General features: G+C 49.6%; 2 protein-coding genes across 6 annotated transcripts in view; one reads left to right on the top strand and one right to left on the bottom strand.

The window, feature by feature from the left end:
• The first annotated feature begins 782 nt into the window (after positions 1-782).
• On the top strand, positions 783-14,451 carry LRRC51 (leucine-rich repeat-containing protein 51). Of its 5 annotated transcripts, none has more exons than XM_045293056.1 (7): positions 783-868; positions 6,767-6,873; positions 7,623-7,683; positions 8,295-8,432; positions 12,785-12,990; positions 13,815-13,963; positions 14,219-14,451. In XM_045293056.1, exons 4-7 carry the CDS (start codon positions 8,351-8,353, stop codon positions 14,358-14,360), a joined length of 579 nt encoding a protein of 192 aa, XP_045148991.1. In that variant the 5' UTR covers positions 783-868; positions 6,767-6,873; positions 7,623-7,683; positions 8,295-8,350; the 3' UTR covers positions 14,361-14,451. The 5 variants fall into 5 exon arrangements, with proteins under 5 accessions (XP_045148991.1, XP_045148989.1, XP_045148990.1 ...); XM_045293054.1 differs by having other exon boundaries at positions 7,611-7,683; XM_045293055.1 differs by lacking the exon at positions 783-868 and adding an exon at positions 1,062-1,087 and having other exon boundaries at positions 7,611-7,683.
• Positions 14,452-15,129: 678 nt separating this feature from the next.
• LAMTOR1 (late endosomal/lysosomal adaptor, MAPK and MTOR activator 1) overlaps positions 15,130-18,566 on the bottom strand; it is a 4,958-nt gene continuing 1,521 nt past the window's right edge. Inside the window, exons 2-5 of the mRNA XM_004708794.2 lie at positions 16,733-16,878; positions 16,416-16,493; positions 15,964-16,090; positions 15,130-15,756 (exon numbers count right to left, since the gene is read on the bottom strand). Coding sequence (XP_004708851.1) covers positions 15,664-15,756; positions 15,964-16,090; positions 16,416-16,493; positions 16,733-16,878 — 444 coding nt within the window. The 3' untranslated portion in view covers positions 15,130-15,663. The remainder of the gene's footprint in view (positions 15,757-15,963; positions 16,091-16,415; positions 16,494-16,732; positions 16,879-18,566) is intronic.

Here is an 18,566-nt window from a genome sequence, read left to right as displayed (position 1 = left end):
AATCGGTCGTTAAAAAGATTAGGGGGGGGAAAATCCTTAACGCCTGAAACGTACCTGGTGCTCAGAATTTTGGGTCGCCGCTAGTACTATTGTTAAACAAAGGTGAAAACTTTCCGTTATGGGACCCTTCGGTTACAAGCCTAGGAACCAGCTCCACCGCTCCCTCTGACAAGAGTTCACCTGCAAACACACCTCCACAGAGACCCTCCCTCTTAGAAACCCCGGTTTCGGGTCGGACCGGCTCCACTCCCCACGAGCCTTACCACCACCGATCGATTCTCCCCTCTCCGACCAGGTTACGATGGAGGCCCCTCGCTCGCACTGCCCTCTCCAGCACCCCCTTTAGACCCGGGCATCCCTGCGAGCACCCAAGCCGAACACCAGCCGCGGGCCCGCGCCGGTTACCTGGCCGCGCGCTCCCGTTCTGCCTCGCGCTTCCGCGGACCGCACTCCGCCGCGGGCTCGCGCCAGCACAGTGAACGCACAATTAGTTTAAACGATGGCCCCGCCCCCTTCGCGCCGCCCTCTGATTGGCTCCTTCTCGGCTTCTTGTCGGACGCTCGGGCACGCTGAAGCACCCTGGAAAAGGAAGTGATCCTGAGGGCCTCTGGGAAGGGGGCGGGGCATCACTGCTTCCGGATTCCGGCCTGGATTTGAGGGCAAAAGCAACTACATTTCCCGACAGCTTCCGGGGTCTTGAGCCACGCCCGCCACGGGTGCCAGGGAGAACTACTAGTCCCGGTAGCCATCGCGGCAGCGCTTACGTCCCCCGGCCGGGACTTAGGGGCCAGATGGTTAGTTTCCATAGAGTTGCGCTAAGTCGCCCTGGCATAGTGGGACGCCGTGGCTGGAGGGGAAGAGGCTGCGGGTGAGTCGGGCGCGAAGTTAAGTAAAGCGCGCCACCCTCTAGACCTCCATGAGGAGCGGTGGGGCCACCATACACATAAATCAAGAACCTTCTAATCTACGGGGGACCTGAGACTCCTACCCCCAATTTTTACCTCCTACTTTTCACCGTGACGGAGACACAACACACTTTCAGGATGCACGGAGCTAGAAAAGGACGCTGCGTTATCCACCCACCGAGGTTCAGCCCCATCTACGACCTTCTCAAGCTGGGGACCCCTTAATAGGCCTCAAATTCCTACCACACCCCGAGAGATCTACAATGCCCACAAACCTGGGCCTGGTTTTTGTGTAAGGAACTAAGGCCCTTTTCAAAGAGGGGTAACCGTAAACCGTGATCATTCATTCTGGTATGTGATTTTATGGGGTTTGACTGCCCACCCCCCTACCTCTTCCAGGCAGGCAGACTCCATTGTAGAGCCTTTTCAGAGAGTCAGCCTTAATCTTCCACACAGGTTCAATTAAAGGCTCTGCCCCCAGTGACCCAGGCCCCTATACCTCTGCCCTGCTCAGCTTCTTGGAGTTGTAATGTTAGAGCTGCATACCTTTCCAAGACTTCAGCAGATTTGCTACCCAGGTCTTTCACATCCTGTCTCTTTTGATACTCATATCAACTTTGTGAGCCGGGGAAATTTCTCCCCATTTCACAAACTAAAAAACAAGCCTGGGGAGGAGCAATGATTTGCCCAAGGCCCCGTACCAATTCACTGGCAGCGATGGATGAGGCCTAGTTCTCCAATTTCCAACTGTGTCTTTAGTCCAAGTATCCTGCCTCTGTAGCTTAAGAACTTGTTCCAAGGAAGAGATTAAATTGTCCCTTGGAGAAAGAACCTGAATGGCCTGCATTGGCCTATTTACACTTAGAGCCTAAATGCATTTCACCTCGTTCTCTGAAAGTTTAAACGGGGAAAGGATATCAGAGAAAACTGAAGCAAGCCCTGGGAATCAACCCCATTAAACTGAACTAGACTGTAAGCAAACCAGCTTGGCTAACACAGAACCCATGATTAGCTAGCTCCCTTCTGGCTGGCTGTGATGAGACCTCTCACTTTCTTAAGTTCCTCCAAGCTGGGTTCTTGGCTCGCTTCCTGTTTCACTCTATATTCCTTTATTGGGTGCTTTCATCCAAACCCACAACTCCATTCATCACTTGTTTGTAGATATACAAAAGTATCTTTCTCCAGCCCAGCCCCCATCTATATAGCCAATTGCCTCTCCAACAGCTCCTTCAGAATATCTCAAAGACAACCCAAACAACAACTTCATAGAAACTGAACTCAAAATCTCTACACACACACACACACACACACACACACACACAATCTGTACACACTTCAAGCCTGAATGTCTTCTAGTATTCTAACCTCTTTAAACCACATATGCAAACCAAAAACCCAGGAGTTAGTCTTAATGCCTTTTCCATTCATCATAAAATCCTGTCATATCTTTCTCTTGTCCTAGCTTTATCTGTTTACCCATACCCTTACTGCCCTCCCTCCCAGTGATGCGTGCATATTGCAGCCAGAATAATCCTTGAAAATGCAAAGCTGATAGTTTGCTCTCCCTCCCAAATGCTTCCCTAGCCCCATTTTAAAATAACTCTGTAACTTCTTATCGCTCATAGCATAAACATCTCGGCCTGGCTCGTGCCTACCTCATCAGCCTGCTATCTAACCACATGCCCCTGCCCCCTCCAGTTAATAAGCCTCCTCTAAGGTCTTCAGAATTCCCAAGTAACCCTGAGGCCTTGCACTTGTGTGAATCTGCCTAGTATGCTCACCTGCTGCCCCAATGGAGTAGATAGCTTTCTATCATCATTTCTCCAGGCAAGTCTTCCCTCACTGCTCAGACTGGGTCAGATCCCTCAATCAGCAATCCTATGTCCCTCTCCTTGATCATACTTTTCACAGTTGCCATTTTGTATTTACTTGTTAAATGTCTACTTGTTAGTGTTGTAGTGACACAGCTATGAGAGACACGCGGCTTCTACCCCAGTCATTTATGGATCTATAGTGACAGTAAACAAGGAACCCTGGTGATGCAATGGTTATACGCTGGGCTGCTACCCAACCAAAAGGTTGGCTGTTCAAACCCATCTCACAGTTCCAACGGAGAACCGGAGATCTCTCATAAGGATTAGAGCCTAGAACATCCTATGAGGCAGTTCTATGACATGGGGTCACTATGGGTCAAAAATTAACTTGGCAGCAGCAAACAAGAACACTAGATAATTACAGTGTTGGTGAGTGCTACCATGGCGTCAAGTATAGGGTGCTAAAGGAGGCTCTGCTTCCAAATTAGGAGATAAGGTTGACTCCTCAGCAAAGGTGCCACCTGGGCTGAGTCCTTATGTAAGAATTGTCAAAGCAGATGGAAGAAACCGTATTCTTAGCAGAAGCCCAGAAGATGGATCAGGAAGCTTAACCGAGAGTAGTTGCATTTGGCTGGAATGTAGGATTGATCCAGGGTGAATCAGTGGGTCACCTTTTGGTACCTGAGAAATAAAACCACCTCAAATACATTAGATAAATGTGACAGCGTTTTCCTGGCCTGCTTTCATCTTCTCCCTGTGGCCCATGGACAGAAATCCTCTCTAGGCCAGCATGTTGAATCTCCTATCAGAGCTCAGGCTGTGGGTTATTTTTTAAAGGAGCCTGTCCAGTCATGTTGCTACTTTGTCTAATAAGAGAGGGCAGGAATGGGCCACCCACACATCACATTTTAATTACTTGTAAGTTCTAAAAACAAAGCACATTTCCATCAATTTGAGATTGGTTAACTAAAATTTATAAAATTAAAATATGGCACATACTACAGGATACTCTGAAGCTAAAAGGGTAAATGTGTCTAACAATTTGAAGAGAAAAAAATAGTTTGCAAAGGAATGGACAGTATGAGGGGGCTTCAAAGAGTTCAAGGAAAAATTCAGTTATCTTTTTATTCCATTTTCATGAACTTTTTGAAGTTGCTTTTTAGGTACATCTTTATATAAAAGTACACATAAACTATAATGCATCTAGGAAGTTATATTCCCAAACTGTTAGTCTTGATTTTTCCTAGAGTAAGGTAGAGATCCTGACTCTATTTCTACTTGATAAACTTTCCATGATGTTCACCTTTATTCAGCAATCATGTTTATCCTGAAGTTAATTTTTTTTCAAGTTGACAGGTATTTCCAATTTGTAAAAGGGAAAATTCCTATGCTAAAGCAAGGCAGGCAGGTTTGGATAACTTTTTTTTTTATTATGCATCAAGTCAGTGTGGACAGAGGATGGTACTGGGATATCTGGGAAGAACCTTCCAAAAACACTACCATGAGTGAGCAAGAGCTAGGATTTGTTGATTCTCTTTAAAGTTGGGCCCACCCACTGTATGTCACTTTGAAGGTGCCATTCCTTTCCTCCTTTTTCTGCTTGCTCATCAAGCATTTGCTGAGTTTCACCCTTTCTTTGCTGGGTTCACTGCTGGGTAATTGTAGGGACAGAGAAACAGAGCTAACCTTTAGTCTCTAGGCTCATGCTCATAGGGAGGGACTGAGAGTTAAGTTTAAGTTATAAATAAATAAGTAGAGAAATAATCTGCTTCTACTTATTGAGCACTTGCTACAGCACATACAGCAACTCTCAAGGTAGAACTTGTTTCTCTCTGACAGAGGAGGAAATTGTAAATTTTTGGGTCGAGCCCAGTGGAGGCATGCATTAGTTAGCTATTGCTGTAGCACAAACCATCCGAAAACTTAGTTGCTTAAAACAATTATTTATTATCGCTTCCAACTCTCTTGAGAAGGCAAGCTCTTCTTTCTTCTGGTCTTGGCAGGGCTCACTCATATGCGCAGTTAGCTGTAGGCAGTGTGATTCTTCTCATCTTCACTGGGGAGGTAGGCTGGCTGTCAGCAGGTCCAGGAGGGCCTCAGCTGGGCTCACTGACTCTCTTGTCCCTGTCTCGTATGCACATGTCCCTCCTCCTCCAGCAGGCACTGCCATGGAGCAAGAGGACAAGCCCCACTTGCGCCCCTCCCTCCGCTTGAGCTTCTGTGTCTTCATGCTACTAGCATGCCATTGGCCAAAGCAAGTCACACGGTGACTGGGCTTAGCCTCAGAGTGGCATGGAACTATAAAGTTATAGGGCAAAGCGGGAAGACCAGGAGTAGGGATCATGAATGCACACACGCTAACACAGGACACAGTGATCGTTTATCTAGAAAAGAGAGGAGGGTACAGTAGAACAGTATTGAAATATGAGAGTGATCATTAAGAGGGCAGCTGTCTTTTTGGAACTGGATGCTGACCAACTTGCTACAATCAGTAGAAACCCAACAGATCTTTGTGTGCTGACGACAGACAAGGTTTTATTATTTGTATCTTGGCTTCGTTCTTTGTGGGGGAGCACAGGGCAGTAATCATTCAATAAATGTTTGTAGACTTGAACTGAGTATCTTACTGTGAATGAGGTGTGGACTGAAGCAGTTGATCCTTGGAGCCAATTGTTATAAAGAACAACTTAACATCATCTCTCCCAAAACAAATCCTTGTACTTGGTACAATTTCTCTTTCATTTATTCCACAACTATTTTCTGAGCGCCTCTTGTAAGCCTGGTTCTATGTTGAATGATGAAGAGGACGTGCTAGATGTTCAGAGCATCGGTTCTCAACCTGTGGGTTGCGACCCCTTTGAGGGTCAAATGACCCTTTCACAGGGGTCGCCTGATTCGTAACAGTAGCAAAATTACAGAGATGAAGTAGCAATGAAAATGATTTTATGGTGGGGGGGTCACCATAACACAAGGGACTGTATGAAAGGGTCGCATTAGGAAGGTTGAGAACTGCTGGTTTAGAGACAGTAACCATTTTCTCAGAGAGGAACCATTTTCTCAGAGAGGAACCGTCTCAACTGAGTTTTGGAACGTGCCAGTTTGAGTCACTTTGCAGCTGAATTCTCTGCGAAGTGATGGGACTGCCCTGGAGGCTGTGGATTGTCAAACCTGAATATTTTAGATGTCAAATCTACGGGTGGGCAGACCACAAAGAACACATAGTTCTTTTGTACAATGGAGGAACCTGGCTTGTGTTCTCACCCAAACAGAAACAAACCTCACTTACTCAAAGGCGTCAATCCTGTTCAACTTGTTAAAACCATCCTCACATAAGTAAAGCAGAAAAAAAAATTTTTAATCATTTTATTAGGGGCTCATACAACTCTTATCACAATCCATACATACATCAATTGTGTAAAGCACATTTGTATATTCATTGCCCTCATCATTCTCAAAATATTTCCTCTCCACTTAAGCCCCCATTAGGTCCTCATTTTTCCCCTCCCTCCCTCATGAGCCCTTGATAATTTATAAATTATTTTGTCATATCTTGTCCTATCCGATGTCGCCCTTCAACCACTTTTCGGTTGTCTGTCCCCCAGGGAGGTCACATATAGTTCCTTGTAATCGGTTCCCTCTTTCCAACCCACTCTCCCTCTACCCTCCCAGTATCGCCACTCACACCACTGGTCCTGAAGGGATCCTCCACCCTGGATTCCCTGTGTTTCCATTTCCTATCTGTACCAGTGTACATCCTCTGGTCTAGCCAGACTTGCAAGGTAGAATTCTTGTCATGATAGTGGGAGCGGGGAGGAAACATTTAGGAACTAGAGGAAAGTTGTATTCTTCATCGTTGCTACATCGCTTCCTGGCTGGCTCATCTCCTCCCCAAGACCCCTCTGCAAGGGGATCTCTAGTGGCCTACTAATGGGCTTTGGGTCTCCACTCCGCACTCCCCCCATCATTCAAAACAGCAAAAATTGATGTGAACTGTACTAATTTACAAATGAATTACAAGTTAACAAGATCCTTGATTTTGTTTTACAGAAAGGCCATTTCAAGTGATGAGAACTACACTTCCCAAGGTTTCCCCTTTTGCTTTGGCTGCCAAGAACTTCAGAGCTAAAGACAGGTTTCGTTTCCTAAATCCCCAGGTACATCTCTCTCTCCTTTTAATCTGGCTTCTTTCTGCCACATCCTCACTGTCCACCATGTGTAGCTGTTGAGCACTTGAACTATAAACCACTGCTACGGAGTCAAATCTGTCTTAGAAGAAGGACTTTGTCTCACGTACTTGGGACGTTATTGAGAGAGACCAGTCCCTGGAGGACATGCTTAATAAAGTAGAGGGGCAGTGAAAAAGAGGAAGACGTCCCACAAGATGACTGGCCACAATTGTGAGGATGGTGCCGGCTGGGCAGAGGGTCACAATGAGTTGGAACGGACTCTATGACACCTGACATCATGGAGCCAATTCCAACTGAGTAGAACGTCTCCATAGAATTTTCGAGACCATTACCATTTACAGGAGTAGACAGCCTCCTCTTCCTCCTGCAGAGCAGCTGGTGGGTTCAAAGAGCCACTGTGTTTAGCAGCCCTCTAGATCACCAGAATTCCACGTACTCTGTAGCCAGTCCAAACTGAGATGTGCTGTCAATTGTCATGTAAATAATAGCTTTCACTGTTGAGATCTATTGGGTTAAGTGTAATTAACTGCTAAAATCTTCCAGGTCACACACAAAACCCTTTGGTACAGTTTGCTTACAATTGTCTCTTCTCTGCAGTTTAGTGTTCTTCTGACTCTCTCTAGTCTCTCGCCAAATCTGTTCTAGGGTTTGCTTATGCTAACAAGTTGGAAATGATTGATAACTTGTTCACCCTTCTTCTTGAGGTATTTCAACAGGAACAGTCCCTGCACAGGAAGGAATGAATCCCTGATGGTGAAACTTCAGGCCTCAGTGACAGTGAGTGAGAAGTTGACTGGTTTTAAGTGTATCTCTCTCTCTCTCTCTCTCACACACACACACACACACACAATTGACTACATTCAGGATGAGGCTAAAAGTAGGGAAGGTGATGGGTTAGACAGCACATCCCAAGCTGGGTTTTGGCCACAAAGGGCTGTCATCTATTGCAGGCCCTTAGGGGGTTTGTTAAGTAATAAAAGAGCCTAGTTTGATGTCACCAGAAGTTAGGTACCTAGACAGCCTCTGTAGTAACTGCAATGAATTGGAAGAGCGAGCCTCAGTTTAGACATCAGAAGACCATGCCTGCCATTCACAACTGACTCACTGGCTCCACTCTGGGCAAGTCCTTCACTCCTCGGGCTTGAGCTTCTCCGTCTGAAGAATGGAAAGGAGAAAGGAGTGCTCCATCAGAGGAGGCTAGGAGATGTGAAGGGGCTGAGAACTAGGAGCTGCGCTGCAAACTACAAATGGAAGGGGCCGGCATAGGTGTCTTCAAATGGAAACCGGAGTCGAGCAGGCATGAAGTGGTGGAGGGGAGAGAGCTGTGGGTGGGCCTCAGGGCCAGCTGCCCTTCAGTCTAGAACAGCAGTCCTCCTTTGTCTTTGCAGGCTCCACCCGCACTCCTAAGGCTCATGCTTGCACAAGACAAATGGTAGCATGAGACATGAACAAGCGGGACAACATGAAGACTTTGGTGCAGGAGCCCCCCCTTGACTACTCCTTCAAAAGCATCCATGTCATTCCAGGTCAGCCCACAGCACACGGCACGGCACGCCACGCCACTCACTCACTGCGGAGAAGCTGCAGTCCAACATTTAAAAGCCTCAAGGGAGTCCTCCCCTGTGCTTGTAGACTTTGGGAGGCGGGCAGGGGAGTTCTAACCTTTTCTGAAATAGGAAAGGAGTCCTGTTGAACTCTCCTTCAGGGGCGTTCTGGGTGATCTTTAACGGGAGCCAGATTACCGCAAGAAAGTCAGGTGGGAGTAAATCACGAGGGTCTTAGTCTGTTTTCACCTTGAGAGAAGAAAACATCTGGGGCTGTGGAGCCCCAGCCAGCAGACAGAACCCTGTCTGCTTGGGGGACACTAGGCAAGTTCTAAAACATGTTTCCAGTTTAAATATTTATTGAAACTGTTCTTATAGTTATTCTAACATATTCAGATTTAGTCCATTATCACCCATTTACTACAGGCCCCCACACTACCATACTCATTCCTATTTTACCCTTCAGCGGCTTTGGAAATGGGCAGCTGGTCTGTTGAGGCGGTAACAGGAGGCTGTCAGCAAAATCTCTCAAGGAGTCACCAGTTCCTCCCAGGGAGCTTATGTGGGACCTGGCTCTGCTTACCTGGCCTCTTCCTATATACACGTTCATTACATGTGTAGTATGCGTGCATGTGCACAACTTGCTGCATGAAAGGTCAATGAACTAAAGAAGTCTGTTGGGCACTAGAGTGCACTCAAGTTCCCCGGAGCATTGAGAGCATTCATTTCAAGCCGGTGTTTGAAGACTGGACAGAGACTGGGGGCATTTGGCACACTGGTAACTACCTGCTGATCCAATCAATAGGTGGATGGCTTCAGATTTGAGAGTCAAAAAGTATTGCTCCTAAGGCTCTAGTTCATGCTTGTATAGGTTTATTCCAGACAAAACCTATTTATTTATTTTCAAGCAAAACCTATTTGAACATGTCTTTGCAATCAGTGGATGGCTGCAGACAAGTTCAGTAATACATTTGTCTCATTAAGGTGCCTTTGGGGAAAAAAAGGCCCGATTAAAATAGTGGCTTTTGAGGAGATGTGCTAACCCAGTTAAATTCAAGGCAGAGGTCAGCTTCAAAGGCTGTGGTGTCATCTTGATAGATTTTCTCAGAAGACACAGGAAAATTATGGGGGTTATTCTGAAGTTTCCAGAAAACGGAATTGGTAAGAAAAAGACAAAAAAATAAATAAATAAAAAGGAGAGACTGTGAAAGGTGCTGCAAGGCCTTCCTTCCCCCCACAATGCACTTATCCACTCCTCCAGGGTGTCCCAGGAGGGAGCTTCATTGGGAAACCATGTAGCCAACAGCCCTCTCTTGCCCCTTCAGACTTTGCTGTTCCCCCAAACCCAAAGACCATTGAAAAGGAATGTGATGAGGACCTCTGGGACGCCCAAACGGCAGTTTGCACGTGGTGTAAAACAGAGCACACCACTGTTCAGAGGCGGCTCGGAAATGGAAACACTACATGCAGAAGTGAATGTTTTGAGAAACAGTAGCTTCACATTTTGATATTTTTCATTTAATAACGGTTTCTGGTTTGGTAGAAATGCCTTTTGACTTAGCGTAGTAGTACGGTGTGAAGGGAATTCCCCAGCGCACTCACATACTGGCCCCATCCCTAGGGCTAAGGGTGATCCAAGGAAGTTCTTCTCCTTCAGACTGACTTCTGCCCTTTGGAAGACTGACTGGCACAGCAGCCAGTCAGGGAAGTGAAGGCAGGACCACGTTCCTTGGGGATTCGCTGCGTAGGGCGGTTTCCAGAGTCCTCAGTACCCTGGGAGCCTTGGCGGGGGAGTAGGAAGGTATGGCAGTCTGCCTCCTCGGCCTAACAGCAGCTCCAGGTGGCCTCAAGTTTTAGGTAAACTCCCCATCAGGGGTGCCCTATGAGCTTGGGGTCAGGTCCAGCTGGGTGGCATTCTCCAGGCGGTTGCCTTATCGAACTGGGTCCTCATCTACATACGCACTTGTTTCCTGTCTGCTTTTTATGATCACAATGTTTATTCATCTCGGGTTTCTCAGGAGTGTGGGAAACCAAGGGCAGGATGAGGAATTTATTCATGAACTGGGGTGCTGTGCTCCAGGGGACAATAGCTGCCTTCGACCACCACCCCTAACTTTGGGCCCCACAGCGAGTCGGCTCGCTCCAGCTCTCAGAGCCCTCTGGTGGCTGCTGCCTGACCTACTGCCAAGGAGAAGATGTTAACCTTAGAGGGGCCCAGTGAGAGCTGGGGGCAGGTGAAGACATGCTGGCAAGGTTTGGCAAATACTCTTCTTGGGAGGCAACTGTAGGCTAGAAATCAAAGGCTTGGGAGCAGTGGTAATGGTGGAGGAGGAGGCAGGAAGGGGGAGAATCGCATTTCTAACCGTCATGGACTGAGCTTGGACAATGTTCATCCTCTCAGGGCCCCATTTAAAACTCACTGGCATCGCATCGATCCTGACTTGTAGGACCTCACTTGCTAGGGGAAGGGGGCTGTGTCACAAAGACGGGTTTTAGCATCTGTTCTCCCACCACTTCCTTACTCCTTGGGCACTTTCTGGCTTTTGTTCTGGTGTGCTTGCCACCCCATTGACAGAGCTCGCACGATCACCAGGGTCTTACACAGTTATTTTCAGCCCTTGTCTTTCTACAACATACTCTCCTATACTATCAACCCCTCAAGCATTTTCAACTCTTCTCTCCTGGTTCTTCCTCTGTCCCTTCTCAGACTGTTTTTTATCTTTCAGGGATTCCTCTTCCTCCCTGACTCTTCTCGCTTCCCAGGGAATCTCATACTTTGTGCTAATAATTCTTAGTCTCCCAAGTTTCAGACAAACATATCCAACTGGCTCCTTGGCCTCTCCATCTGCGTGTTACTATGGGAACCTCAGGTGCCCTAAAGCTAAGGCCAAACCCTTCTCAAATCTTGTTCTTTCATAACTGATCAGTTCCCCACCAAAATAACCACTTGGCACCGCCCCCGAATACTTACTACCTGATGGCCAGCCACCCAAGTCCTGCAGATTATCCTTTATTAGCTCCCCAGGCCATCACTCCTCATCTTGTCAGGTCCCTTTCACCTCTTTCCTGGATGAAACACCCACACGGTCCGCAGTCTCACTCGCCAGAGGCTCCACAGTAGAAGTGCAGTATAGCTACAGGGCCGCCGAGAGCCAAACTTTGATTTTTCTGAAAGGAAAATTTTGAATCCTCCCATTTTCCCGGCGTTGCCTTGTGCACTGTAGGCACACGGACATCATGCTCTCTCAAAGCTCTATAGGCCTCTGCTTATGTTGCTCTGAAGCTGTTTACCCTTCTTTGCCTCATACTCTGAGCTCCAGCTCAGGCCTCCCCTTCCCTGGAAAATACCCAAGCTCCTCTGCTGCATCAGGAGCCCCTCTTCTGTGCCCCCAGGACAGTCACGGGCATGCGTCCCATGACCTCTTCCTCCTTGCCCAAGAGCGCGCATGCAGGGCTCAAACTCTGTATATGGGGTCTGGCACAGTGTCACTTTGTTCACCACCATGTATCCGGAATCTGGCCTGGCGCAGGGGCTCAACACGAATGAAAGGCGGGATCGTGCCCGTTTTACTTAGCAGTGAATGGTCTAGGCACTTGGAAAAACCCCACTCACTGCCACAGAGCCGACACGGACTCCTAGCAAGCCCAGAAGGCAGGGCAGAACTGCCGGGAGTCCCTGAGGCTGCAACCCTTGATGGGAGTAGAAAGCCCCACCTTTCTCCCCTGGAGCAACTGGTGGTTTCAAACTGCTGGCCTCAGAGTTAGCAGCTCTGTGTGTAACCACTACATCGCCAGGGCTCCTTCTCAGAAGCTCTAGCAGTAGACAATACTACATTTTGCATGATTTTTAAAAAAAATTGTAATCCTTTTAATTGGGAGCTCTTAGATATCCAAACATGCCATAGTTCTGTCACCTCAAGCAGTATTATACAATTGCTACCAATCTACTTCAAAACATTTTCTTTCTTCTTGAACACCTTGATATCGGCTCCTCTTTATCCCCTCCCCCCCCCACCCTTTATCATTTTGGCTCAAGCCCAGTGACTCTGGTCTCATTTCCTCATCTGTAAAATGGGAATAGCTTTTCCCTGTGTCCACATGGGGTAATATCCAAAAGCTCCTGGCAGAGGACCAGGAGTTTGGGATGGGAAACCTTAGGTCCTCAATCCAAACTTACTAAGACTAGCCAAGGAACACAATCTTTAGCTAACACAGCTAGTCACACAAAGCTCCAGCTTTTGTGATGGGCTCCCAGCCCTTCTAGCTACAGCTCTGCCCCTCGCCACCATTCCACCCCCACAAAGATGTACCCAAGTCTCACTCTGTGCCCGCAGATCTGGTGAGTGAGGAGCCGAGGCCAGGGCTCCGACCCCTGAGGCACTCTCAGTCGGGGAAGTCGCTGACTCAGTCCCTGTGGCTGAACAACAATGTCCTCAATGACCTGAAAGACTTTAGCCAGGTGACCTCACAGCTGCTGGAGCACCCAGAGAACCTGGCCTGGATTGACCTGTCCTTCAATGACCTGACTTCCATCGATCCTGTGAGTTCACAGCCCTGTAGTCCAGTCAGTGCACCTAGTATGACCTTGATCAATGTGTCCCCAAGGAAAGGAGCCAGGATGTGTCAGACCCCACATCCCAAGCTCACGGATGTGGGGTCTGACAGATTAGGACCAAATCAAGGGTTTGCCTCTTACTGGCTGGATGACCTCACCTCCCAAAACCTTAGGAGGTAATAAACCAGGATCATAAAGGGTTTTTGTTTTTCATCACAAAGGTTTTTTTGAGAATTAAATGAGACATGTAAAACCTCGGTTGACACATAGAGGAGGCCGAAGTTAACTGGTAGTTCTCATGTTCAGCACCTGTTTTATAGAGTTTGGCTGGGGAAGAGACAGGTGGTAAGTGTGCAGTACTTTGTATGAAATCAGATTCAAGTTTTAAGAAATGACAGAAATGGCCCCTTATCCAGCATCCCTGGTACGGCACAAAGGGAGTTGGAGCATGACTTGGGAGCTGTTTCAAGCATGTGCCTCACGGTGCTCTGTATTTCTGTCCCTCAGCTGTGACATAGTCTTAGATTAAAGCTGGAAAGGTTTTCCATGAAGGGACCAAGGGGCAGAGGAAGCCCAAGGAAAGGCAAGGACTGACCCTGTCCCCGGGAGTCTGTGCCAGGCCCGCATTTCAGCTGTTTCCGGCTGATGTCCCCGTACCCATTACATTTGGCTAAAAGATAATGGAAAGTTAAAAGCCGCCCAGTATGGCTATGAGACAGTGATGGGTGAGTTGCTCCCCAAACCCTCCCTTCTTTTGAGTTCTGATTCAGGGCCTTTCCACTATGTCTTTCGGTTTCCTTCCCCGACAGATTCTGACAACTTTCTTCAACCTGAGCGTCCTCTATCTCCATGGCAACAGCATCCATCGCCTTCGAGAGGTAGATAAGCTGGCTCTCCTCCCTAGGCTCAGAAGCCTGACACTCCACGGGAATCCCATGGAGGAGGAGAAGGGGTATAGGTAAGTGCTCTGGCCCAAGAGTTGGGCCAGAACCCCCAAATCATTCTGCCACATTGGGGGGATCGGGGTGGGGTGGGGGTGGTGACAGACTGTTAAGCATTTCTTGCTCTCAGTCAAGGTAAACCCTATCTCCACCAACCTATACTCACATTCCTCCCTCCCTTACATTTAGGAGAAATAGCAGCAACTGGTGGGCAGGGAAGGGAGCATTGGTGGGGGAGGGGGGTTAGCCCCCAGCCCAAGTCTTCCCTACAGGTACTACGTGCTGTGCACCTTGCCCCGCATCACCACGTTTGACTTCAGTGGGGTGACCAAAGCAGACCGCACCACAGCCGAAGTCTGGAAACGCATGAACATCAAGCCCAAGAAGGTCCGCATCAAGCACAATGCGCTCTGAGTTCCCGGGATCCTGGCAGTCCTGAAGGCTTTAAGTTGGTCTGCTTGGTTTGATAATAAACAATTTTACCTGTTCAGCAGATGAAAAGCCACTTGTACCTTGAGATATCTCCCTACTCCAGCTGCTGCCAGGAGCTCTGGGCTTGCTTCAGAGATAAGGATGCAAAAGACTTGGATTTGCTGCAAGGCCTCAGGAAACTTAACTACCCTCTCTGAGCCGCTTTGAACCCAACTCAGCTATTCTGGGGTTAGAGTGATCAGTAGTTCCCCAACTGATGAGAGAGTAGTATGGTTTCAGTGAGATGCCGGCGGCCTCTAGGGCAGGTGGCCAGGGGTCGGGCTGTGTGTGCTCCTCAGATCAGATGAGGTCCACTGCTGTATTTTCTATCCTGGGACTCCACTTTGATTCAAACCAACCAACCAGAAAAAGGTTTCTTCTGCTTACAGCATCTGTTTGCTGCCTCCAGATCAGGAGCTCCAAAGGGAACTGGTGCGGCCCCCTGCCTGCCCCTGCTCTCGCTGAGCCAGAGCAGCTCCAGTTTGGGCTGGGTCCCCATCACTGGAGGAACACACACTCCATCTCTTTATCACCCAATTTGAAGTTGACTAAGGCCATGTCTCACCTGGGAACCTTGAACCCTTAGCTCCTGGATTCATCCTTAATGCCCTGAGAGGCTACCCTAACCCCGACCTCACAGTCCTCAGCCTGGAATAGCCAGAATTTAATAGTGGGGTGGTTGGGTGGAACAGAGGGGCTGGAATCAGCACACTGATGAATACACATCCTTTTATCGAGGGTGACAAATCAAAACAAAAAGAAAAAAGACCGAACATGTAAAAACCCAGGATGCCAGAAATACAAACCCAATTCATTCAAACCCAAGCTTGTCCAGACCCTGGTCACAAACCCTAGCGAGGTGTAGCTAGCTGTGCACCAAGTCAGGGAGAGGGGACAGGATTGAATCTGAGGTCCAAAGGGATGGGAGAGGTCCCCAGGGCCCCCTGGTGACGACCCCCCGAGGTATATCCACCTCTTCAGCAAGGGTGAAGACTGGCTAGGCCCCATCCTTTTAGGAACCCACCCCACCCGTAGCTAGGGCTTTCAAGGCCAGGTTCAAGCAGTTCTCTCCTCCCTTGCTCTAGCCTCACGTGTTCAGGCCTCTAGCCTCTCCTCCATGCTCTTCTCCGTGATTAGTAGCAGGTTAGGGTTCTGTATGCGCTGCAGTGAGGTGGGGGGCCAGGGGAGGAGGGATGGAGACGAGGTGAAGAGAGAAGACAAAGAGATGTCCAAGGACCCCCTCTCTTCATGGGATACCAAACTGTACAACAAGCTCCTCTTTTGCATCCACACGAATCTGAGAAAGTGCACTGTAGGCGTAAGCAGCTATCCTGGAGACCTGAGAGAGAGAGAGTCCAGGAGGGGGGAGGCCAGGGGCAAGAGCAGCAGGGAAGGGAACACAGGGAGGAACAGAAGGGTCAGAGGGAGCACAGAGAAAGAGTGAGTTGACAGTGACCAGGCACCCACAAGGCCCCAGGCTCCCTAACCCCACTCCCACCACCCAGAAGGGGCGAGAGGGAAGGAGCTGGGCTGAGGGGTGGCTCACCTGCTGCAAGTCGGAGAAAGGGATGGGCTCGCTGGCCAGCACTTGGTGGGGCTGGCTGGTGAGAGATGGTAGCGGTGGCAGCTTCTTCCAATGGGTCAGGCTGCTACTGAGCACAGCCAGGCGGGTGCTGGCCAAGAGGACAAGGGATGGGAGGGGCAGTCAGGTCAGGCTGCCCAGCCCAGGCCAGCCTGACTCCCCATATCCAGCCAGAGAAGCAAGGTCACGCCAGCTCATCTCAAATCCACTGACCCCACCTCCCTGGGCTTCAGCAGCCTAAGAGTGTGACAGGGCCAACTGACATATGTAGCTATGGAGGCTCTAAGCAAGTGTGGGCAGTCTCCTGGGCTGCACCCAAATGAACACTGGGCGAGTCCAAGGTCCAAAGCAAGAGCAGGGTTGGAGAGGGGAGGAGCGCTCAGAGCCCGAGGGGCCCCCACAGGCCAGGCGCTCACCTGTACTGCCTTGCCCGGTCCATGTACTCATGCTGCTCCATGCCCTGGGAGTCCGCAGCAGACACGTCGATGATGGTGCTTCGGGGAGACAGAAAACATGACAGGTGCTCCCAGGAGAGACAAACAGGACTCGGTGCCAGGCGCCAGCTCCACAGCTATCTGATACCAATGTCCCCACATGCCCACTGGAGCCAGGCTGAGTCCAGGGACACAGCTCTCCACTGACCTTGTCCCAGCTCCCATGCTCCAAGCCTGGCTCCCGTGACCCCGGCCTTGAAGATGGAGGCGCTCGGCCCACCTGGGCCTGTGTGGCTCACCTGGCTGTCTTGGCGAGGATGGAAGAGAGCAGGGCCTGCTCGTCTGTGCGTGCGGAAGGCAGGCTGTGGTAGTTGGGCTCGGCTCCATTGAGGGCTTTGGTGGGAGGACTGCTAGGGTCCAGCAGCAGCTTCCGTTCCTCTCGGTCCTAGGAGAGAGGTCATGGGGGAGAGGTTTGGCCCCTGGACACTCAATCCAATCTGAGGCTCCCTTCTCAGCTCAGCTCCAACCTTTAAGCACCAATGAGATTTTTACTAGGAATACCACAGATGTACAACTTTGTGGAATATAAATGACTTAGTTCCTGCCTATCCTTGAGAACTACACTGAGCTGGCCCTCTAGGATGAACCAGAGTAGGACCAGGAGGTCTCTGAGATCCTGAAAAGATGGACTGGGGTGGGAGCGGGGGCCCATGTGGCCTGCATGAAACGGCCTGGGAGAGTTCTGATGACCACTGAGAGTTCTAAGTAGAACAGGATTTGACAACAGCCCTGGAGCTTCCAAAACAGTCCACCACCCAGGAGTGAGGGGACATTAAAAGCTGGGGCAGAGGAGGTGGGAGATACCAAGATAACAACAGCAGGGTCTAGAGGGGAAAGGGACAAGGCTACCCTGGTCCCCCAGTGCCAGGCCTTCCTAGCAAGGCTGTCTGTGCCCAGGATGGGGAGGCCCCGGTATGGCCAAACAAGGCCCTAGGCCAGCCCAGCCTCTCCAAGGCCTTCCCTAAAATTATCTCAGGACAGGAACCTGAGCCTCAGCCCCAAGTCCCATGATTCTTGAGGGCAAGCCCCTTCTACTCTCAGGTACTCACTAGTGCCTCTCTGTGACTTGTGGGACCAAGCTGTGTGTGCCTGGTCTATCCTGGACTAGAACTCAACAATGGAATGCCCTCCCCGCCCCCCTTGACAAGCTCCACCTCTATAAATGTGGCCTGAGAGGCTGCCTTCCCTCATTACTGCCAACCTACTCTGATAACCCTATTCCCCGGGACCTGACCTGGGACCAAACCAAGCCCTGTGCCCTGTATGCTTTTGTATGTATTTTTTCCTTGTCTCGTTTCAGTTTTCTATGCACACTTCATAGACATATGACCATGCGTTCAGGCTGTGAACTGCAAATCTCTGCTGGCTTAGTGTTAGCCACAAATGGGATAAGCAGGTCATTAACAGTAAGGGTGTCCACAACAAAGAGGGGGTGGGCATGCGCGCATCTTGGCTAATGCTGACTTCTCAGTGCTCCGCCTCAGGACTATCTCAGTTCTTACCAGACTCCCGGCCCACACACACCCCACCCCCATCCCAGCTCTCTTTACTGAGGGCTACTTCCTCCTGCCCGGGTCCTCGGGCAGTTTGATCCAGTTCCCAATGGCACAAGATAGAAGCTGTGGATTTTTTTCCCTTCAATTCCCAACTCCCAGACAGCCTTCCTCTTGCCAAAAGTGGAGGCTGAGGATTAAAGGGCTAGAAAGACAATGTGCTTGCCAACGATTAAACCGTAAGGAGAGCTGGCTCTCGTGAGGCCAGAGCCTGCTGCCTGCCTGTCTGTACTTCCTCCAACCTCACCTCAGGCTAGTGCTCCCGCAGAACAGTGCCCTCCACAGGCAGGCACTCTCCCAGGGCAGCATTGTTTTCCTGAGTCGGACTTCTGGAAGAAGCCTTCCTGTCCCCATCAGGGCAGGCCCCTTCTACTCTCAGGCACTCTCTAAGTGCCTCTGTGACTCTTGGGACCAAGCTGTGTGTGCCTGGTCTATCCTGGACCAGAACTGAACAATGGAACGGTTCCCTCCCTTGCCAAGCTCCACCTCTATAAATGTGGCCTGAGAGGCTGCCTTCCCT

Source organism: Echinops telfairi, unplaced genomic scaffold, assembly GCF_000313985.2.
Source record: "Echinops telfairi isolate 266 unplaced genomic scaffold, ASM31398v2 ScPeMD7_1713;HRSCAF=2227, whole genome shotgun sequence".
In the NCBI taxonomy this organism is placed as follows: Eukaryota; Metazoa; Chordata; class Mammalia; order Afrosoricida; family Tenrecidae; genus Echinops; species Echinops telfairi.
Note: the sequence above shows the minus strand (reverse complement) of the source record. Positions and strands in the feature narration are given on the sequence as shown.